General features: G+C 40.7%; 1 protein-coding gene across 7 annotated transcripts in view; it reads left to right on the top strand.

Moving 5' to 3' along the window:
- The window catches only part of SPHKAP (SPHK1 interactor, AKAP domain containing), a 191,745-nt gene extending 168,215 nt beyond the window's left edge, over positions 1–23,530 (top strand). For 4 of the 7 annotated variants that reach the window (XM_061387103.1, XM_061387093.1, XM_061387070.1 and 1 more), the window contains exons 8-12: positions 3,980–4,165; positions 6,024–6,110; positions 8,445–8,497; positions 8,585–8,769; positions 21,636–23,530. In XM_061387103.1, coding sequence (XP_061243087.1) covers positions 3,980–4,165; positions 6,024–6,110; positions 8,445–8,497; positions 8,585–8,769; positions 21,636–21,779 — 655 coding nt within the window. In that variant the 3' untranslated portion in view covers positions 21,780–23,530. Of the gene's footprint in view, positions 1–3,979; positions 4,166–4,248; positions 4,432–6,023; positions 6,111–8,444; positions 8,498–8,584; positions 8,770–21,635 lie in introns of those variants that run through there. The other 3 variants (XM_061387079.1, XR_009730753.1, XR_009730755.1) reach the window with 3 other exon arrangements.
- The last annotated feature ends 806 nt before the right edge of the window (positions 23,531–24,336 follow it).

The raw sequence follows: 24,336 nt of genomic DNA, 5'->3' as shown, positions 1-24,336 counted from the left end.
CTTATCAGCATGCCTGAGTTTCAATTATCATCTTGAAAATTATTTACTATTTGCGGTGTTCTTTGTTTCTGTGTATCCAAGTTCCAATCAGTAGTGTTTTCCTTCCACCTAAGGACTTCCACTGCACTTCTTACTGTGCACATCTCCTAGTGAAATTTTGTTAAATAAAAATTGCTATTTATTGATAGCCTTATTTTTTCATTTTTTTAAATAGGCTTAATTTTTTAAGAGCAGTTTTAGATTCACAGTAAAGTGGATAGAACAGAGAATTTTCCATGTCCTCTACCCCCACATAAGCATAGCCTCCCCCACTATCACCATCGTATACCAGTGGTTCACTTGTTACTGCTAATAAACCAACATAATACATCATTTCACCCAAACTCCATCACTTACATTAGGATTATTGTTACTGTCTACCTATGGCGAGTGATTCCTGCTTTCTATTTATAGTAATGACTCAAATTTTCTTTCTAAAATAAACGTATTTTGGTTATATAAACTAATTTAAAATTTTTTATTATTATTATAAAGGGTAATTCATATATGGAAAAAATTATGACAATGGTTTGCTAGCAAATGAAGTTGGAGGAACTCTGAACTAGGTGGTCTCTGAGGTCCCTGCTGACTCAGAAATTCTACAGTTCAATTTGATGTCAGATCAAGTATGGTCCTTTAAAGCACTGTGTGTGAGCGGTAAGATCAGAAGTAGGAAAAAAAGCCAACACATACATCTGCAAAACATATATGTGCATTATTCATAAATAAATGAGCAAAGCTATAAATTTCTCTCAAAAGAAAATGAAAACTACTATTTTAGATAATCATTATTCATTCTGAATTCCTGGTTATGTAACATGGAATATGAAGTTTACAGTAAATAGAGTGTGAAATTGAGATAAAATAAAATATTCTGACAGCTTCATTTTTTAACCTGAATGTTTAATGTCAATCACTGAGATTTAACTTCTGCTTTAGTAAGAAATGTCCTGGAACGAATTTTGCTAATAATATAAGGTCCTAACTCAGTAAGGAATTGGTCTAGGAAATTATTTTTTAACCAAATGAACAATTGGCTTAGGATCTCTCTCCTTTGTGCTCAACGCTTGGCTCATTTCCACTTGGCGGAACATGTATATTATTTCCATTTGTCATCAATGAACTTCTCTTTCATTTGAATTTAGTTAAATTCAGTAAATGTTTCTTTGGCTGCATCTATTCCTCCCCACCCCTTTTCCTTGCTCAATTTAGAAAATCTCAACATTTTTGAAAGAAAGATCAAGTTTATATTGGTCTCTTTGCACCAAAGGTTAGCAGCAGATTGCACTGGAAGCAGCCACACCCCAACACCGCACTTGTCCAGATGCTGTGAGAAGGAATCTGAGATCTTGTGTGAAATTACCAAGGTGACACATTCACATTTCAGAGGTGGTATTTAATCACACTCCCAAAATTAAGCATTTGAAACTCTCTGAAGTGAAATGAAGTGAAAGTCACTCAGTCATGTCTGACTCTTAGTGGCCCCATGGACTACAGAGTCCATAGAATTCTCCAGCCCAGAATACTGGAGTGGGTAGCCTTTCCCTTCTCCAGGGGATCTTTCCAACCCAGAGATCGAACCCAGGTCTACCACATTGCAGGCGGATTCTTTACCAGTTGAGCCACAGGGGAAGCCCAAGAATACTGGAGTAGGTAGACTATCCCTTCTCCAGAGGATCTTCCCATCCCAGGAATCGAACCAGGGTCTCCTGCATTGCAGGTGGATTCTTTACCAACTGAGGTTTGTTTTTTTTGTTTTTTTTTAATACAATCATTTTTGGAAAAAGGATAACAGTACTCATTCTAAGATTGAGGAAAATTATGTAGACTTTTAGGGCTTGTACCCACTACCAATCAAGAAAGGGACTGCAGATGGTCATATGCTCATGGTCGACTGAAAGTTGCTCTGTTGTGCATGCCTTCTGATAATTCAGCCTGTTATAATCAGTATAGAATATTTATGAACCCTTAATTGACTTCTAGCTCACTAAGTTTACTTGGGGAAGCCCCTGCAGTTAGTGTGTATCCACTGTGTGCTCTCCTGGGCAAGTCTAGGTTTAGAGATCAGATTGCAACTTTTTCCAGTAGGCCACCCTTGCTACTCATGCCTAACTTCCTACCTAACACAAGAATTCTGAATGAAATTTATCAAGTATCTTAAATTGTATGTCCCAGGAACAGATCTTGAAGAGAGCAGCAGACAGATAATTTTTGGAGTGCTCTCCAGAGAAAAGTCTACATCCATGTATAGGAGCAGGGCAAGACAAGATTAGACAGAGGGAGATGGTCCCCCCTCCCCAAATGTGTTTACAACTGAAAGCACAGCACAGCCTCCAGGAAACCCTGAAACCGGGATGGTCTGTCAGGTTTAGTGCAAATGGAGCAAATGAGTAGGTTTTTGTAGCTCTGTATCATCGCATCCTTGGGGTACTCACTGGGAAAGGGTATAACCTTGGCAAGACAATTCCAGACCTGAGGACAGTCCTCACTGGAAGCCCTCAATACTCTCTACAGCCAGTGCACAATGGCTAAGGAAAGCATTCCAGTGTCCACTCACTGAGTTACCTTATTCTTCATCATCAACTGAAAAATACACTCTTGCTTTTTGTTTACAGTCATTAAAGCCCTTCTCATCCATGCTATTAGTTTTCAGTGAGCCTATGGAGAAAAGTTTGCATGAATCTCTCCCCATTTCTGTACATTCGGCTCTCTGAGCAAAGAGCCCTGGCACCTGGATTGATGGTTGATCAATTACAAACCCTCAAGTTAAGAGACTTCTAGAGAGATACAGAGCTTCATTTTCCTAGAGCTGGTTGTTTATATTCCGGGATGGTGACACCAACTCCTCTCCACAGAGAAGATTTTAATTTATTTATAATCTAGAGCAAAGTTCTCTCTCTTCCATCCGTCTCTCTCTCTCTCCCCTCTCTCCCTGAAGAAAAGAAGGCAGATGTGTCCTAGGGTCTTAATTTTGAGCCTCCTCTCCTGTGGTGCAAACCTCACTACATCTGCAGTGTGCTCTAGGAAATTGGGACAGACTGAGGAAATGGATGCAAAGAAATGGTCTGATCCCTAATCTAGAGCACCTGTGTATGTGTGCGTGTATAACTGCCGGGCAAACAAATGGAAAGTCAAGCTTGTCAAGAACCCTCTTTCACCAAGTGTTAAAGAAAGAAAGCCACTCAGTCGTGTCTGACTCTTTGTGACCGCATGGACTGTAGCCTACCAGGCTCCTCCGTCCATGGGATTTTCCAGGCAAGAATACCGGAGTGGGTTGCCATTTCCTTCTCCAGGGGATCTTCCCGACCCAGGGATTGAACCTGGGTCTCCCGCATTGTAGCCAGACGCTTAACCCATCTGAGCCACCAGGGAAGTCCACCAAGTGTTAGCAGCAGTTGTTTTTCAGTCAGTACGTTGTGCCCAACTCTTTTGCCTAGAGTGTGATAGAAACTGCCACATCTCTATACTGTAGTTATCCAGATCTTTCCACTTGGGACTTAACAGGTAGGGCTACCTAAATTGAGAGTATGCATCTAATTATGAGCTAGGCAGTTTTAACAATAACATGTTCATTTATGGTTTCCCTGGTGGCTCAGACAGTGAAGAACCGGCAATGCAGGAGACCTGTGTTCAGTTCCTAGGTTGGGAAGATCCGCTGGAGGGAGGGTATGACAACCCACTCTAGTATTCTTTCCTGAGAAATCCCATGGACAGAGGAGCCTGGCAGGCTACAGTCCATGGGGTTGCAAAAGAGTTGGACACAACTAAGCAACTTTACAGACACACACATTAATTTACAGAATATTTAGTGTGCCCACAGCTCTACCCCAAACACATACAAACTCTTAATAATATATGGGATATACACTAGGGGCAGTGAGGTTCCCCGGAAAAGTTCAGTTTTATGCCTACACTCTTAGTAATGTCTTACCATCTACAGTGAAACCCTTGATGCCAGAGATGTACCGGAGGCTGAAGTCTCAAAAGAAGGCAGAGCCCTGGATGAGTTCTCCAGCCCTCCCGGCAGCAGTGGGGAGAGCATGGACAGTTGGTCCCAGCTCGCCAACGAGGAGGACAACCCAGACGACACAAGCAGCTTCCTGCAGCTCAGTGAGCGATCCATGAGGTACCTGCTCTTTAATTGACTTCCCAGGGAAATAAGTCTCAGCGCAGATTCCAGAAATGCATTTTAAATCATTCTCTCCAAAGGATCCCTGATAAGAGCAAAAAGGAAAGCTTCTGCTAGGACCAAGTGCCTGCCTGTCATGATTTGTGCTGAGAGCTCTTAATATCCAGTTATGGCTTCAATTAGCTCGACCAAGGTTGAGAGTCATCTGTGTTCCCTTCTCTGCAGGCTCCAGCTAGTGCATTCAATTATGTGACAACTGTGAGGTTTGTTGTTGTTTTTTTTTTTAATGAGTTGCTATTACAGCTGGTATGTTTGATACTTTCTTTCTGGTTCATTTGTATTTCAGATGCAAGAGAGGCTGGGTTTACATGAGGCAAGTGTTTTCACACTGTGTTGTATTTCTTGGATTTACCGTTCCTCCCTTTTTCTGCCCTGCCCTGCCCTCTGTATTGTTGCTCTAGAAAGCTAGACAGGAGCTTAGAGAGATTAGATTTAGGAGAACCTAAGCCATTCAGGAGACATAAACTAAAAACTAGTCCTCTGTGAGGTGAAAATGAAACAATCTTCACGTTTCTATCCCAAATCTTATTTGATACCAAGCCAGCAAGTCTAAGGACTTTCCAGAAAGATCAGTTGGAAAGTGGTTTCAGTTGCATCTGAGTGTATGCCTCCTGGAAAGATTTTTCTTTTTTTTCCTGCAGTTCAGTCTGTTTAGACTTAGAAAATGTCACAGTGTTAAATGATTTATCGAACATTTCAAACACTGGTGGAAATGTTGCAGTATAGGGATAAAAAGCAAAGAGAATTTGAATCTTTGGGTTTATCATAAGTTTATACAGTTAATTACCTCCAGCGTAATGTTTGAGTCATCAAATTTCAATCAGTGAATACATTCAGTACCCCCACGTGAAACCCAAGACAAGAATTTGAAATGAGGGGGTTCAGTTGTTTATTCATAGAACTCCAGAGGGAAGACCGTTCCATTACGCAACACTCCAGCACACATCCTTAGAAAACCTTACTTGCAAGAGAAGTCATTGGAAATTAGAGAAGGTATGAGGACACATGGTGAGTTTGGTGAAATTGGATACATTCCATTGTGCAAGTACAGACAGAACCTAAAAATGGGCTCAACTCTTCTGTGTTTCAGTAAATAGATTCCAGGCTAGTAACTAGACCATATGTTAATTGTGCAACCTACAAAAATGATACAATATACAATTCCTCCTTCTCTACAACACACTGAAGTATCAGATGTGGCTCCTTCTCCAAGATTTTAAGATAAAGGAGCTATAAAACTTTGACATTACCCAACTTTGTACTTACAAATTCTGTAGCCCCATAGGGAAAAAAAAAAATGAGACAAGTGCATATCCTATGGAATATGCCTCAGAAAAATCCCCTGAATGGCAAAGGGAAAACCCTACTGGTTTCTGTCAAAAAGCCAAGAAGCAGGAAGATCTCCCCCAAGCCAGCATTCTCAGAAGTATCTTAGTCTCTGGAGGTATACCCAAGAAGCCTGTTGCTGATGGATAAGTATCCTCACTGCTACTAGAATGAGGAAGAAAGGGGTTATGCTGATTGTCACCCACCAGGTGTGATCCACCAAGTCTGAGCCCACTGCAGAAATTACAAAATACTGATGATGAGGATGATGGTGGTGAGTCAGAAGAGTCTTTTATTGTGTTTTCTCCTGATTTGGTCAGAAATAAACCTCAATTTAGGGGTCCTAGACACAAAGCAATATTCTCCTGGGGATCAAAGGAAGGACCTCTTAGGATGGTGGAACGTCGGTGTCGGCAGTGTGGCCAGGTGGCGGAGACTGGCATTAATATGTAAACTTTTGCTTTGTCAGCAATGGCAACAGTAGTGCCACTAGCAGTCTTGGCATTATGGACCTGGACATTTATCAGGAAAGCATGCCATCTTCTCCCATGATTAAGTAAGTAGCCACTGAGATGCAGTGATTGTGAGCCTGCTACTCTGATTCCATCTGGCAATCCATTTTGATCATTCAGGTTGTGCCCGACCACCGGCTTCATCATGTCTGTCCTACCAAGGTTCCCGGAGACGTGTGGTTTCATGTCACTGGAGTAAGAACTCAGGCGTGCCGTAGCCTCACCCTACCATCAACCGCTTTCTATATTTCAAGTCTATCCCTTATACTATAATCGTTTTGGATAAAGCTCATCCATGTATTCAGACATATATGTCATTTTACCTAGATGGATACAGAGAACCAAAAACCCATTTAAAATGTACCATGACAACCAACAAAAACTATTGTTCAGTAGAATATAGTGTGAGAGGCTTTTCCTTTTCTTGTAGACACCTGGGACTATTGCCATTAATGAATCCAATACCAAATGGCACTATGATGGAGATACATCACCTGCTCCCCACATTATGAGGCCCTTCTAAAATACCAAGGGAAAAAAGTACAATCAGTAAGGCATGAAATATGGTATATAAAGGGAGAGCAACATGAGGTCAGGACTTCATCTAGAATTTGTGATTGTTCTGGAAAATTAAATGAACCAAAAGCTAGTTTTGACCATTATGACATTATATGGAGATTTCTGAAATTTCAGAAAAATAGAAATGAGATATAGGGCTAAAGCTTCTCCCTGTTCTTTTTTTTTTTTATTATTATCCATAGTGAAAGCACTTTTATGTCACTATTCAATCAGTATTCTGCCTGCGGGAATATTCCTCAGTGATTAAAAGTTGCAGTGCATCCTTCACTGAGCCACACAGCCATAACTCGCAGCTAGAGATGAACATAAACATTATCTTGGGTCTGTTTTGGTTTTGAAAGGAGACAAAACAAACAAAACTACTTTGGGGCAAATTTCTTTTTCTCCTTCAGACAACATTTGTTTAGTTGTCCGTCTTTCTCCCCAGTATGAGTCTAGGACCCCACAGAATACAGAAAGAGAAAACCAAGACCATCTCTACTACCCCTATTAGCATCCTGCTGCTTCATAACAGCAGAAACTGTATCTAGTAGCTCATTTCACTTATGTTCCTTGGATAGAGATCTACCGAAAAATACAGACCCTTTGGGAAATTGGCCATTCTTCCACAAACAAATAGGTGTTTGTGAAAGAACAATTGTACTTTCTCTGGGCGTTAGGAATACAATGGAATTTACTAGCCAGATTTTAGCAGTAACAGAGAATATAAGGAAGAATCCTCCCCCATAAAGAGACACATTTTTAAGAGCACCTACAGTTTAATTTCTAGACAGGACAAAAATATGGGACAATGATGAGTTTCCCAATATGGCCACTTGCTTCCAGCTACTGGAACATATACTCTAATTTTAAAATCATTTACTAAAGCTTCCCACTATTTTCAAGGCTCCCTAATAAGTACTCACTATAATGAAAATACCTCAGATATTCAACATGCCTATATTTAATGAGATCCTTACTTCCAGTTTTCAGAGTCGGACATGACTGAGCGAATGAACTGAACTCACTTCAGTTATGAGTCTCTAGTTCTAAACAACCCTCAGCCTGCTAACAATTCCCAATAAAATGAAAAAAAAAAAGAAAAATTTCAACTAATTGAGATATTTTGTTGTACAACTTAAGATCTAAAGTTTGTGATTGTGTTTTTCCTCATTTCAGGTCAAAGAACCAGATAATATGTAGAAAAATATTTTCCCAGACTAAAATGCAAATTTATGTTGCTATCATGGTATAGAAAAATAATCAGTCTTGAGATGGAAATACAAGATCCTTTAAATGACAAATAAAATGCAGAAGAAGGATAAATCCTCCAATCGGATCTAGTTACCTACTAAATATTTTCTTGACTATTCAAACCTGTGAGGGTTTGTAGAAGGAAGGTTGAGAAGAATTGAAAATTGCATCTCTCAGAGTCTCCCACACCAGTCATCTCAACCAAAACCATGCAGTTTATGTGGCCTTTTTTTTAGGGGCAAGAATATCTATTTCAGACCCAGTAGTCATGCATCGGAGAAGGAAATGGCAACCCACTCCATGTTCTTGCCTGGAGAATCCCAGGGACAGGGGAGCCTGGTGGGCTGCTGTCTATGGGGTCGCACAGAGTTGGACACGACTGAAGTGACTTAGCAGCAGTCCAATGTAATAGCCATGTTAGTACTTCTCTAGTATTCGTTTACTCCACAAAAACCATAAATATATTTCAAGAGCTTTTATATCAATAAGACCCATCACTTCATCTTCCATTTACAGCTTGTTCTTCCTAAACATTACCAACCATATACTGTTGTTTTCTCCCAAAGTGAATTGGTAGAAGAAAAGGAGATTCTTAAAGGACAGGCAGAAACCATGGAGGGTAAGCCACTTTCCCATAATTTTGAGATGCAATTTGCCTATGATATTCCCATGGAAAGCGTAGTAAGGTGGTTATGTCTGTGTTCAGAACGTGCCTCTGGAACGCCGGTGGGAACAGCCAGCCGCCAGGGGAGCCTGCTGGTGATCAACTTTGACCTGGAGCCAGAGTGTCCTGACACGGAGCTGCGAGCCACTCTGCAGTGGATAGCTGCATCTGAACTCGGTATCCCCACCATCTACTTTAAGAAATCTCAAGAAAACAGAATCGAAAAGGTACCTTGACCCCTGCTTCGATATCATAAGGCTTTGTGTTTTTATCCCTGCTGGAAACTGAGTAAATGTTCAGTTGGCCCCTTTGAATGTTTTTGTTCTTGACTTTTCACCTTAGAATTTTGATTAGAACTTTGAAGCCTCCCACCTGCATAAATGTGATCGTGGCAACTCTTTGACTGGAAGCTTGTTTCCACTAGTTGGGGATGATGAGAAAGTAAATTGAGGAGACAGAATATTTTCAGAGTCTGTTTTCTTTAGGTGTGTTTCCTTGCTCTTGAACTGACCTCTTCTTATGTTCATTTAAATTACAAGTAGAAAAGCAAAGATTTGATAATACTAGACCAAAGTGAGGTCACACTGATAATTAAAACAAACTGGCATGGTGTCAAAGAGAAGGCATTTTTAATTCCTTATGAAACATATTTGCATTGGATGGATTTTCTCATTATTATTCTCCACCTACCAAAAATATAAAGCTAAGGAATAGATCTTTGGCCAACATCAAAATTAATAGCAACTGTCACTCTAATTCCTATTCTCTAAGACCAATCACTTACTATTATAGAATATCAATTATTAAGGTTAAAACAAGAATTCAACTACCAATGACTTCCCAGGTGGCTCAGTAGTAAAGAATCTGCCTACCTCAGTAGTAAATTTCAGTAGCAAAGGATGCAGGAGATGCAAGAGACATGGATTCCATCCCTAGGTCAGGAAGGTCCCCTGGAGAAGGGAATGGAAACCCAGTCCAGTATTCTTGCCTGGACAGAGAAGTCTAGCAGACTGTGGTCCAGGGGGTCACAGAGAACTGGATATGACTGAACTATTGATCATGCACACCAATGTTTTCAAGCTCAATTTCCATAATTTAAATGTATACTCTTAAAATAATTAAAAATAATGTTGCTATATTGGTTTTCTATTTCTGTGTTACAAATTTACTAACTTAAAACAGCAACACCCAGGTCTGTCTGTTGTTAGACATTTGGGTGAATTCCATTCTCTCTACTGAGGGACTTACAAGGCAGAAATCAACTTGCCATCCTGGCTTGGCACTTATCTGGAAGCCACAGAGAGAAATAAGCTTCCACACTTGTTAGGGTTGTTGTCCTGACTCGGTTCCTTGGGGTTGTAGGACTGAAGTCCCATTTCCTTGCTGAAGTCCACTCTCAGCTTCTAGAAGTTGTACAATTTCCTGTCACGTGGTCCCTTTATGCCCTCATGCTGTTAGTTTCCATTACTTCTTCTGCACTAGCCAGAGAAAACTCTGCTTTTAATGGGTTCATTCAATCAAATTACACAGATTAAGTTCACCAGATAGTCCCCCTTTTGATTAACTCAAAAGTAACTGAAGAATCCTATTTTCCATTTAAGATAACATTTAAGATATGCCCTAATAAGGGCATTAATTATCTCGTCCTACTCATGGTACTGAGGATTAGGACAGAAAATTTGGGGAGCTAATAGGTAATGATAGGATACTGCCTATCATTACCACTGTGCATTTTTTTAATGTCTTATTGTTATAAAGTATTTCCACATACTCATTATACTTGGTTCTCAACAACCCTGTGAGAAGAGCAGAATGGATATTGTCATTCCTTTTATACTGATAAACAAGTGAGGACTCAGAGAGGTTGGTCCATGAGAGTCCTCAGATACTGATGGCTAAGCCTGGTCCTAGAACCTCACTATCTCTACATATACTTCTCGATAGTTTCTCTCTCTCAAGTTAAATTGCCTTGAAGTTACAATCTAGATTTTCTTAAAAGGTGTAACTGCATTTTAATTTTTATTGCCAAAATCTAGCATCTTGAAACATCCTGAGATGAGAGGTCCTTTACTGTCTGGCTCAGGCTTAGGTACATGGTAGTTAGAATAGCATCTCTCTCTCTCTTTCTGTCTGTCTCTGCCTCCCCAGACAATGGACTTGGCTACTGGAAAAATTGAGAAGACTTAGTTTATTTTCCATACACTCATCCACTTTGGCTTCTCTTTCTAGCCAGTGATTCGTGTTTCTATTTATGCCTAGGACTGCCTATAGTTCTATCTTCTCTGAATCTAGATGCTACCCCATACTTGGCACACTTTTATTTTCAAGGTGATGAGTGTTTCACTATACTACTGCTAAGTCGCTTCAGTTGTGTCCAACTCTGTGCAACCCCATAGACGGCAGCCCACCAGGCTCCCCTGTCCCTGGGATTCTCCAGGCAAGAATACTGGAGTGGGTTGCTGTACTGGTTCACTATAAATTCTCCTCCCACCTTACCATCCAGCCAGCCAGCGCAAAGGGTGCAGTGATAGAGTGCTTCCGTGTTGCCCCCTCCCTCCTGCCACACATAATCCCAAGACCGCCTGCCAGGGGGAGGAGAACAAAGACATTTTTAGCCAGAGTTCTTGGTTTCCTGGAAAAATGAAAGGCAGGTTGGTTTCTAGTTTTATCCCCAGCCTCTTCCTGCATAAAAGCATTGCATGGTGTATTTTAGATGATTTCTTAATGAAACAGATTTTTATGTTATTGTTCAGTTGCTCTGGGTCCAGCTCTTTGGGACCCTGTGGGGTGCAGCATGCTAGGCTCCGCTGTCTTCTACTATCTCCCAGAGTTTGCTCACATTCATATCCCGTTGATTTTTATACAGTCCACCATTTTGAAGAAACAGTGTAACACTCTATGTGAATATATGTCTAATAAATTTTTGTTTAGATGAAAGGACAAGGAATATGTCGCTAACACCTTAATTATGTAAACAATGCTTTGACATGATATTTATTTCTCCCCAGTGATTTTCAGTTATCAAAGGGGATACCTGTCTTTGCTCATAACATAAAAATAAATGTTCCATTAGTATGTCAAGATACATTAAATGATATTTCACTCCTATCTAGCATCACCTCAAGGGACTTATTTCTAAGTAATATAATTTTAGAGGACTGAATCATCTTGTTTTTCTGAGTCAGTTAAAATTCTCTACAGGTAATGGCTTCTCCATAAAAGGGCACTGCCTGTGCCCAGTTCTGTGACAGAACTGGTGAAATAAAGCAAACCCTTATGTAGAATTTTGATATCCTGTCTTTTATTTGGAGCCCTCATTCTGACTGTTTTTTAATTAGTCAGGAAGTTAAGTGGCCATTTTCAAGTGGTGTGAAAGAGAGACTATGGCTTCCCACCAAGGAGGCTGTGCCACTTGAAAGCAGCAGTGTCTCATTAGCTCCTCATCAGCTTGGAAAAGGTGAAAGGAGTGTCTCTGTTAAGTTCAGCAACCAAAAGGCAAAGGAGAAAAGGACAGATATACCCATCTGAATGCAGAGTTCCAAAGAACAGCAAGGAGAGATAAGAAAGCCTTCCTCAGTGATCAGTGCGAAAAAATAGAGGAAAACAATAGAATGAGAAATACTAGAGATCTCTTCAAGAAAATTAGAGATACCAAGGGAACATTTCATGCAAAGATGGGCACAGTAAAGGACAGAAATGGTATGGACCTAACAGAAGCAGAAGATATTAAGAAGAGGTGGCAAGAATACACAGAAGAACTATACAAAAGAGATCTTAATGACTCAGATAACCACGATGGTGTGATCACTCACCTAGAGCCAGACATCCTGAAGCGAAAAGTCAAGTGGACCTTAGGAAGCATCACTATGAACAAAGCTAGTGGAGGTGATGGAATTCCAGCTGAGTTATTTCAAATCCCCAAAGACGATTCTGTTAAAGTGCTGCACTCAATATGTCAGCAAATTTGGAAAACTCAGCAGTGGCCACAGGACTGAAAAAAGGTCAGTTTTCATTCCAATCCCAAACAAGGGCAATGCCAAAGAATGTTCAAACACCACACAATTCCACTCATCTCACATGCTAGCAGAGTAAAGCTCAAAATTCTCTAAGCCAGGCTTCAATAGTATGTGAACTAGGAACTTCCAGATGTTCAAGCTGGATTTAGAAAAGGCAGAGAAACCAGAGATCAAATTGTCAACATCCGTTGAATCATAGAAAAAGCAAAAGAATTCCAGAAAAACATCTACTTCTGCTTCATTGACTATGCTAAAAACCTTTGTGTGGATCACAACTGTGGAAAGTTCTGTGGAACTGTGGAAAGTTCTTAGAGAGATGGGAATACCAGACCACCTTACCTGCCTCCTGAGAAACCTGTATGCAGGTCAAGAAGCACCAGTTAGAACCGGACGTGAAACAACAAACTGATTCCAAATTGGGAAAGGATTACGTCAAGGCTATATATTGTCACCTCCTTATTTAACTTATAATGCCATCATGAGTAATGGCAGGCTGGACGAAGCACAAGCCAGAATCAAAATTGCCGGGAGAAATATCAATAACCTCAGATATGCACATGACACCACCCTTACGGCAGAAAGTGAAGAAGAACTAAAGAGGCTTTTGATGAAGGTGAAAGTGGAGAGTGAAAACTCCGGCTAAAATCTCAACATTCAAAAAACTAAGATCATGGCATCCGGTCCCATCACTTCCTAGCAAATAGATGGGGAAACAATGGAAACAGCAAGAGACTTTATTTACTTGTGCTCCAAAATCACTGCAGATGGTGACTGCAGCCATGATATTAAAAGACAGTTGCTCCTTGGAATAAAATCTTTGACAAACCAAGGCAGAGTATTAAGAATTAGAGACATTACTTTGCCAACAAAGGTCTGTCTAGTCAAAGCTATGGTTTTTCCAATAGTCATGTATGGATGTGAGAGTTAGACCATAAAGAAAGCTGAGCACGGAAGAATTGATGCTTTTGACCTGTGGTGTTGGAGAAAACTCTTGAGAATCCCTTGGACTGCAAGAAAATCAAACCAGTCAATCCTAAAGGAAATCAGTCCTGAATATTCATTGGAAGGACTGATGCTGAAGCTGAAACTTCAATACTTTGGCCACCTCATGCTAAGAGCCGACACATTGGAAAACACCCTGTTGCTGGGGAAGATTGAAGGCGGGAGGAGAAGGGGATGACAGAGGGTGAGATGGTTGGATGGCATCACTGACTCGATGGACATGATTTTGAGCAAGTTCCGGGAGATGTCATGATTGAATACAGAAGCATCTCATCTGTCCCATCACTGCCTGTGAACTTGGCCTTGGAGTGGAAGGACACCTAATATCAGCTTATAACTACCTGCAGTCTTATTTCAATTCAAAAGATGAATTCCAAACATTCTGGGTCCCTAATGTCCTGTCACTCCTCTCCAGTAAATGACATCTGTATTCTCAGGCTTTCTCTTTTAGTGTTCCATCTAATTATTAAAATGCTAGGTGCACTTGAACATCATACATGCAGGACATTCATCAAAAGTTTATCGAATATGTACAACATGCCAACGTTGTTCTAGGCTCTGGGGACACAGGGAACAAAAGAGGCAAGATGTTCTACCCTTTGGGAGTTCATATTCCAGGTTAGGAAGGGTCCAGGGCAGGGAGAGGGTAAACCATAGGAGGCTCAGCTTGTAAAGACCAAACTTGAAGTGTAATGGGAGCGTATTCTGAATAAGGGAAAATAAGAAACACACTGAAACAGTACTTTCTGCCCTGCAAACCGTGAGCCAAATGCAAAGAGTCACCCAGGACACTAACTTACAACTCGCATCTTAGGCCCCTTCTTGGAGCTTCCTTTCTAAGAGTGGGGCCTAGAGATACGCATTTTTAACATATTTGTTCAAGTATGATGATTCTGATGAACACTAAAGTTTGAGACTCCCTTCCATAAGAAATGGGCTTTCCAGGTGGCTCTAGTGGTAAAGAAGCTACCTGCCAATGCAAGAAACAATAAGAGATGTAGGTTCGATCCGCAGATTGGGAAGATCCCCTGGAGAAGAGCATAGAAACCCATTGCAGTATTCTTGCCTGGAGAATCCCATGGGCGGTGGATCCTGGAGGGCTCCAGTCCATGGAGTCACGAAGAGTCAGACATGACTGAGAAACTAACACTTCCATAAGAAATATCTTGAAGGAGTGGCAGAATTTGAGGTGGCTTTTAAGTATGCTAAATTCCAAAGGAAAGATTGCTGAGAATCATAGCACTTGAAAATCTAAAATACAGTTTATAAATTTAATTCACAGTGACCTTGACATCAGTTAAATTTAATCTACTTAATTCATGGAAGGGGAAAAATCATGAAAGCCATTCTTTTTCAAAAGGATATCAATTAATTAATTGTTCTGCTTTGTGGAGGCAATGTATTATTGTTCTTCAGCTCTTTTTCTTCTGTTTAAATTCAATAATCGGGGAGCTGGAATGAGCTGATGACTGGCCTCATAGTAAATCAGTTACCTTCCTCATCATTAAGCTCATTTGGGGAATTACATCCTTCTCTTGAGGGCAATGAATAGAACAGAATGTCCTAAGAGGAAACAGATGTATACCTGCCTTCCTAAGAAAGTGAGTGTCAGAAGACTCGCTTCTCCTTTAATGTCTTACTCTTTTCCACAAACAAAGTAGAGGAAACAGAATGAGAGAGAAAATATTGATGTCATTTACTATTAAGTTAACTTTCCCCAAAATACTACACTTAAAGTCTCAGTTTTGAAAACAGTACCTGACAAAGGAAAAATAAAGAATTAAATATTGTCTTAGCTCAAGCTGCTCTAGTAAAATAACACAGGCAGTGGCTTGAACAGCAGACATTTATTTCTTAGAGTTCTAGAGGCTAGAAAGTCTGAGGTCAAAGTGCCAGTAGGTGCATTTCCTGATGAGGGACAGCTTCCTTTCTGTGCTGTCACATGGCAGAGAGCCAGCTCTGGTATCTCTTCATCTTCTCAGAAGGGCATGAGCTCCATCCTGGGAGCCCCATCCCCATGACCCGGGGGATGCTTTTATGGCCTGATGCTCGAGCCAATCAAATCAAACTCTTCTCTTGGGATGAACCAGGCTTTGGGGTTTTCTCAAGATCCCTGGGGGGAGTCCCAGGGTACAGCCAAAGCTGAGAATCTCAACTCCTATAGGCCATAGTTGTGGGAGCAATATAAAGACCAGCTCACTTGTGCTTAATGAAATGGACTGCCTTGGAACAAAAGAAGGTAGCTGCTTTCAGAAATCTGCATTGAGTGTTTCCCCAAAAATCTAAACAATTTGCGACAACTCCCATAGATTCCTTTCGATCCCTGGATTGGGAAAATCTCCTGGAGAAGGAAATGGCAACCCACTTCAGTATTCTTGCCTGGAACATCCCACAGATAAATGTGCCTGAGGGGCTTCAGTTCATGGGGTCACCAAGAGTCAGACACAACTTAGCAACTAAACAACAACAACCCGTAGATCCCACCATATGATTTTATAAACAAGTAATCTAATTAAGTAAATGCACCTGAGAATATAAAAGGTCCCTACCATGTGATACTTTCCTTCCAACAGGTCACAACATGCCATCAAGGAATGTGAATTCTTCTAGCTTCCTAAAATGAAACATTTGTTCAAGGAAATGGCAAATATGATACATAGGAAGGGAAACTAATTGTTATTAATTGTGCAATGATAGGAAATGAAAATTTTTTATTTTTGTCAGTACATTGAAAAGAAAAACTCAGATTCCCTGACATCCTAAAGCTGATTACTGAGTCCGTAGCCTGGACAGACACAGTGAAAGATATAGGGACAGCTGCTAAATAGAATGCAGTTTTTAAAGACTGTAGTAATGAACTGGAAGTGTCCTTTTCTGGTTTATTTACAATCTTAGCTTCATTTTTGTTTAGAGTTTTTTTTAAATAAAGAAAGAAAAGAAAATGTAAGACCTTCCTTACTCATCAACCCCACCGATGTTTCAAGGTCTTAATGTCTGAGAAGAAGCCATCACAGACTAAGAGCATGCTATATTTAGTGGGACCAGATCATTTTTAAAAATTGCTTTATTGGGATGTGCTTAGCCGCTCAGTTGTGTCTAACTCTTTGCAACCCCATGGACTGTAGCCCACCAGGCTCTTCTTTCCATGGGGATTCTCCAGGCAGGAATACTGGAGTGGGTTGCCATTTCTTTCTCCAATTTTTAGGATATCAACCTGACTTTAGAAGTCATGAGACAGATTCTAGTATGTGGCCATTTCACAAAATACTGATAGAGTAGCCTAGTTGGTAGGACATTTTGACAGTTTGGGGTCAGTTCACAACATCCTGTGGTCATCATCACAGACCGCAATGGGAGACCCTGCTTCGGCAGGCCCAAAATAGATGGAAAGTAGCTAATACTGGAAAGTAGCTAATACCTTCCAGAAAGGTCTGAAGCAGACAGCCTTCTGGGAAGAGTTTAGCCAATATTGACATCTGCTCTGTAATTTTCATTCTCTCCCAGAGCAATGACTCAGAGATTAAAGTTGGGAATAAGATGGTGGCCCAGAAAACTAGAGTGTACAGAAAGAAAAAAAAAAGTGCTGAGACTAAGTTTTTATTTCTGTGTACTTTATACTGCATCTTTATAAAACATGCTAAAGAAGAGAAAACACCCTCAAGGGATAAGTCTGGTCTAAGACCGCTGATGACCCTGGAGGAAAATCTTGACGAGAAGTCGATGAATTATTAATATGAGCCTCTCTCAGTGAGACCTCAGAAACTTGATCTTCAAACTTTCTGCACTGGGAGCACCTTTCTCCAGTAAGAGCTGGAAAAGTCTGATTAACAAAATCACGCAAAGACATCCTAGCCTTTCTCCCCTTTTTCCTGAGGCTGCATATTTTTTCCACCTAGTCCAATAGAAAAACATGCATGCCTGGGATCTTTCATACACACCAACATACAAGTAACAGCTCACAAAATTATTTTTATGCAGCTCCATGAATTTACTAATAACCACCTAGAGTGTTCCTCTTTCTGATGATATTTGTGTTCTGAGCAAAGTCTTAACCTAAAGGATTTAAGTTCTCTAAAATTTCAGGAGTCTAACAGACAGCTCAACAGACTTGTGAGGGATACCGGACAACTAACAGTCTGACATTCTGTCACTGAGCCTGATGGAGCTGATTGGAGCTAACCTTCCAGGGCTGTTGTAATAATGACCAGTGAAGAGGGGTCCCAGGCACCCCACCTTCACAGCATGCATGCCCACTCCCAGTCACAGGTGATGAAACACCTGCCCCATGACCATCTCTGACTTTGCTCTTTGCCCACTACCAGGGCACCAGTTCAGGCTCTGCCTTTGCTTAGGTTCTCAGCCTTGACTCATTTTTTGGAGCATCCTATCAGTAGGGAATTATTGAGTAAGCAGCCCCAAGATGTGCCTGGTAATTTTTTAATGGTATAAGTGCAAATATGTAAAACTCAAGGATGAATATTTATACAAGGTTCAGCTTCAGTGATTCTGGATGTCACTCCATATTTCAAGTAGTCTTATTGATCATTTTGAATGCATTTGATGTATTTGACTCACATTTGGGTGTTCCGCCTTCTGCAAATATTTATTGAGTCCCTAGTAGGTACAGGGACTTATCTTATTTTCCAACAAGATATTGGGTTGGCCAAACAGTTCATTCACGTTTTTTCCACAAGATGTTACCAGTATTAAGTGATTAAGGACTTCCCTGGTTAACTTTCAGTGGTTAAGAATCCACCTGCCAATGCAGGGGACATGGGTCCGATCCCACAGATTGCAGAGCAACTAAGTTGGTACACCGTAACTACTGAGCCAGTGTCAGACTTTATTTTTTGGGCTCCAAAATCGCTGCAGATGGTGACTGCAGCCACAAAATTAAAAGACGCTTACTCCTTGGAAGGAAAGTTATGACCAACCTAGATAGCATATTCAAAAGCAAAGACATTACTTTGCCAACAAAGGTTCGTCTAGTCAAGCTATGGTTTTTCCTGTGGTCATGTATGGATGTGAGAGTTGGACTGTGAAGAAGACTGAGCGCCGAAGAATTGATGCTTTTGAACTGTGGTGTTGGAGAAGACTCTTGAGAGTCCCTTGGACTGCAAGGAGATTCAACCAGTCCATTCTGAAGGAAATCAGCCCTGGGATTTCTTTGGAAGGAATGATGCTAAAGCTGAAACTCCAGTACTTTGGCCACCTCATGCGAAGAGTTGACTCATTGGAAAAGACTGATGCTGGCAGGGATTGGGGGCAGGCGGAGAAGGGGACGACAGAGGATGAGATGGCTGGATGGCATCACTGATTCGATGGACATGAGTCTGAGTGAACTCTGGGAGTTGGTGATGGACAGGGAGGCCTGGTGTGCTGCGATTCATGGGGTCGCAAAAGTCGGACACGACTGAGCGACTGAACTGAACTGAACTACTGAGCCTGTACTCTAGAGCCCATGACCCCCAACAAGAGAAGATATTGCAATGACGAGCCCTCTCACTACAACAGAGTAGCCCCTGCTCGCTTCAACTAGAGAAAGCCCACACGCAGCAACAAAGACCTGGTAAAGCCAAAAAAAAAAAAAATGCCAGAGGTAGTTCAGATGGTATCCTCTGGCGGGGAGATTACAGTCTATGATACTGTTGCCATCAGCTTCCCACTGGTCTCCCTTTTTGCATCTTCCTAAAACTCTTTGAGATGATGTTTATGTTTCCATGTATTAAAAGTTAAGCATTTTATTTTCCAGCCTAGAAAATTGCTTTATTCTGATTAAGCCAACACAAGGCAAATAAGTACAATAAAGCACTGATTTCTATAACTGCAATAGCTGGTGCTGTCACAGCAGCTGGAAGAAGAGACGTAATTTAATAGTAGCTCTCTGGGAAACAACTTCTCAGTAATTGAAATGAATTAGCAAATTCAAACTGAAGGGGGCGGGGGAAGATCAGAAAAAATTAGCATTCCAATTTCTGGCTCATCTTCAAAGTCTGAGAAAATGTGAAATGAGCAGGGCAAAGAAATTCTAGAAGGAAACATTGAAGAAATAGTAACTAAAGCATATCTCTCATCTTTTTAAGAAATAGATTTTTCTTCCTCAGTAAACGAGACTAGAGTCCCAGCCTTTCCTTTATCCCAGTGTTCCAAATAAATATTAATGTCTCATTATTCTACTTTGGAGAAGGAAATGGCAACCCACTCCAGTTTTCTTGCCTGGAAAATCCCATGGAGAGAGGAGCCTGGCAGGCTACAGTCCTGCTAAGTCACTTCAGCAGTGTCCGACTCTGTGCGACCCATAGACGGCAGCCCACCAGGCTCCCCCATCCCTGGGATTCTCCAGGCAAGAACACTGGAGTGGGTTGCCATTTCCTTCTCCAATGCATGAAAGTGAAAAGGGAAAGTGAAGTCGCTCAGTCATGTCTGACTCTTAGCGACCCCATGGACTGCAGCCTACCAGACTCCTCCGTCCATGGGATTTTCCAGGCAAGAGTACTGGAGTGGGGTGCCATTGGCTTCTCCAAGGCTACAGTCCATGGGGTCGCAAAGAGTCGAACACGACTGTAGTGACTTAGCGTATTCTCCTACCACCAAAAGGCATGGGGTACTGTAGCAAAAAGAGCTTTGGTCTGCAGTGTCAGAAGACCATGCATCCTGGGACTTCCCTGGTGGTTCAGTGGTTAAGACTTCACTTTCCAATGCAGGGGTGTAGGTTCCATCTCTGGTCAAGGGGCTAAGATCCCACATACCTTGTGATCAAAAAGACAAAATGTAGACAACAGAAGCAATATTATGACAAATTTGATAAAGACTTTTAAAATGATCCACATTAAAAAAAGAAGACCATCTTACTGCCAATTTTTCATCTCACAAACCCACAATTTTTCATCTTTAAATGCCTGCTTTGCAGCATTGTTGACAGAATTAAATGAGATTACATGCTTGAAAGGTACTTCCTACAGGTTTTGGCTCTTAATAGTTGTTACTTTTCTTTATACATATCTGACTAAGGATTTTGAGAGGACTTCATGCTGAGCTTTAGGCTACAGTTTCATGAAGGGGATCATCTGTAATGATTTTCCCATCTTCCAGTGCTCCAACTCAACCTGCAGTCAGACGCTTTCTAAGTTGTGGCCAATTGAAAATGATATAATTAGCCAGGTGCTGAGTCTAGGATGTTTCCTCAATCTTTCCTTTTCCTGTTCCAATGGAAAGACAGTGTCTCTTGAAACTTGACGGAGGAGGGAACTTTTCAAAGTGGAATGAGGAACGAGTAAGTAAAACTACCCAAAAGTTTGTTGTTCAGTCGCTAAAGTCATGCCCTACTCTTTGTGAGCCCATGAACTGCAGCACACTAGGCTTTCCTTTCATTCACTATCTCCTGGAGTTTGCTCAGATTCATATTCACTAAGTCAATGATGATATCTAACCATCTCATCCTCTGTCGCCCCCTTCTCCTCCTGTCCTCAGGTGTTCCCAGCATCAGGGTCTTTTCCAATGAGTTGGCTTTTCACATCAGGTTGCCGAAGTATTGTCCTGGAGCTTCAACATCAGTCCTTCCAATGAATATTCAGAGTTGATTTCCTTTAGGATTCACTGGTTTGATCTCCTTGCTGTCCAAGGGACTCTCAAGAGTCTTCTCCAGCACCCAAAATTTTAATACAATTTATCTGGCCTAAATGGTACATCCTATGAAAGATTGTGTATGGCACTAATAGAAGGGACTGGGAACCATGCTATACAGAACCATTAGACAGAGTCTAACCCAGAGAAAGGTGGATCTGAGGGAACTCTTCAAATACCTAAAAGATAAGATGTTGAAAGAAGAATTCCATGTAGACTCTCAAAATTGGTGGATGGCAACTGCTGTGAGGAACATCTCAGTTCAGTTGAAAGAACCCTCTAATAATCTGGACTGTCTACAAAGAAAATAGACTGTCCTGAAATATAGTTCCCTGCCACTAGAGGTATTCAAAAATAGCCTGGAGAGCCATTGGCTCTGGTAGAATGGTTGAATGAGATGACTTTGAGGATCCTCTGTGATATGTGAGTCCTAACTCTGTGCTTTTCTCTAGTTTCTAGATGTCGTGCGGCTGGTCCATCAGAAGTCCTGGAAGGTGGGGGATATCTTCCATGCAGTGGTTCAGTACTGCAAGATACATGAGGAACGGAGGGATGGGACCCCGAGTCTCTTTGACTGGCTCTTGGAACTGGGATAAGGCAGCAGTCTCCTGCAGAGTATCCCTTTCCTTCTTTCCAGCTTAGATTACAGTGGTTTGCTCTAAACGCTCTAAACTTTCTCAAAACATCACATCACATTATCCGAGCTAGGAAAAAATCTGCTCCTCAAGTCTGCTGCACATGGAATAAATCTGAAGGAAAGCAAAATATAGGTCTGTACAAATCAACACAACCTGTAGGGGAGTTTAAAAGAGCTTGTGTTAGAATGGCTGGAGAAACAGAAATTGTAATGGGCCCAAATGGAAAACTTCAGGCTAGGCCTAAACTCCAGGAGAGTTGCACTTGCATATTTTTAATAACATAAAATGTCATGTAATATCTCCAACATGAATCAACTGGAAACAGCATCACTGGTCAAAATCATTTTATAAACTCTGCTGTAATCTTTATTTTACTTTTTTGAGCAGAATAAAGTGTCTTTCAGCCCAGGTAAATAGTTAAGATATGGGTGAGAAATTTCCAAAATTTTGATATAAAAGCTTTTCAGTTTTAGACCATTATCAGTGGATATTAACAGAGATGCAAGGATATCTCAGTGTTTCCTATAGAGGTGATTTCATTTATTCACTCTAGCCCACTGATAAATATTTCATATCTCCCCAGCAATGTCTTGAGTTCCCAGCTAATCAAAAGACTCTTGGTGTTCAGCTGAGAGAGAGAAAGGTGGAAGATTGTCTTATTTCCATCTGTTTATTACATGAGTGACATGGTTACAGAACTCTTACCCTATGGGAAAGCTTTCCTACTAAAGAGAGTCTTTGGAGAGAAAATCTCCTTGTATATTAAATTATATAAAATATAAACTTTCATTTTTATTGTAAATTATGAAGAGACTATCATAAATAATATATCAAGTTAGCCTTAGAGGTTCATAAAATATGAAGAGATTATTGTTTTAAGTTGTATGTTGACACTTGAGCCCTATGATTTCATTATAAACACGTTGGTACCCGTATGGCAGACTTGCTAGTCAGATGACATTTATAATGATGGATGTAGGGTTTGACATATCCAGTTAGGATCATATACTTCCTAATTTAAGGATATTGGCATTTAATTTCAGAAAAAGAAACTATTGTCACATTGAAGTATTTTAAAAACAGAGATTTACTTTTTTGAAAAATAAAGGTATTTAACTTCTCCCTAATAGGTCTTTTTCCCTTTCAGCTAAGTGAGCTAGACTGGCTTTTATTTTCTTGATCAAAGAAAGTGTTTATTAAAGATTTCCTGAAATACTATGCTTTTACACTATTTTTAAGATTGTCAAGTAATTTTAAATGTGAACAAAGTCCCACTCCATCCATATCAGCTTTCTGTGTCATCCACGTTGACAAGAAATTGAAATTTCTTGAAATGTCAACAAACTTTATTGTCATCCTCCCTACCACCCATCCCCCAACATCCTTTCCAGGACTCATTAGACATTTATTATAGAAAAATAGTCCATATTTGGGTTATATATTTAATTGACATGTGATACAAATACCAAACTTGAACATTTATCCATCCTCTCAAAGTGAAAGTTCTTTGTGATACTAGATGGAAAAGGATATGTTTATTTTTTAAACAACCCCAGAAGATTGTAATATTGTGTGTAGACTTCTGTTGTGCTCAAATGTTTACTTATCCTACAAAGCACAAATACTGAATTATAACCATGTGATGAAATATATGTTGTATCTAAAGTTGCAAACTAATCAATAAATTTTTGTTGCCAACTGGTTGATCATTTTTTTCTCCCAGAGCTTAAGTGCCTCATAGGAAAAGTAGTCACAGTGTGATTGGATGAAGGTAGATTTATCTCTTATACAACTTCACTGTCCCACTTTCAATTTTTGAATAAGCAGATATTCTTTGACTAAATTGTTGGGATCCGTAGTATTTACATAAATCTGCACTTCTCAGTCTTAGCACCACTCTCAGGTTAGGCTGGATAATTCTTTGTTGAGGGGGGCGGGGATACTGTCCTTTATGTTGTCGAGTGTTTAGTAGTGCCCCCTCTCCCAACTTCTACCTATAGATGTTGGTGACTATCTCCTCCCAGTTATAACAACCAAAAAAGTAGATCCTGGAGGGCAAAATCACCATTGGTTGAGGATCTTTGGTGTAAATAATGCCTTGAAAAGGCAGAGCCTGAGGCTCTAGGAGGCATTAGGTTAAAGGAGGAGGCCCTGTATAGCCCCTAGTCTGGAGAACCCCAGTAAGAACCCAAAAAAACAGGCATTGGGAAGATGCCCTGGAGAAGGGAAAGGCTACCCACTCCAGTGTTCCGGCCTGGAGAACTCCATGGACTGTCCAGTCCATGGGGTCGCAAAGAGTTGGACAAGACTGAGTGACTTTCACTTTCACTTTTCACTTTCGCCACACCCTCCCAGGACTGACTGGGCTGTGGCCTTTACAGTAAGTCTCGGAGACAAGAGAGAGAGGCACAAGGCAACCAGGCGTCTCCAGACCTGGGACTAAGCCAACCTAGAAGCAAGTAAGCTAGAGGTAAATGTTCAGTCTTAGAGATAAATGGACTCTTTGAACTCATTA

This window comes from Bos javanicus, chromosome 2 (genome assembly GCF_032452875.1).
Source record: "Bos javanicus breed banteng chromosome 2, ARS-OSU_banteng_1.0, whole genome shotgun sequence".
NCBI classification, from domain to species: Eukaryota; Metazoa; Chordata; class Mammalia; order Artiodactyla; family Bovidae; genus Bos; species Bos javanicus.
Note: the sequence above shows the minus strand (reverse complement) of the source record. Positions and strands in the feature narration are given on the sequence as shown.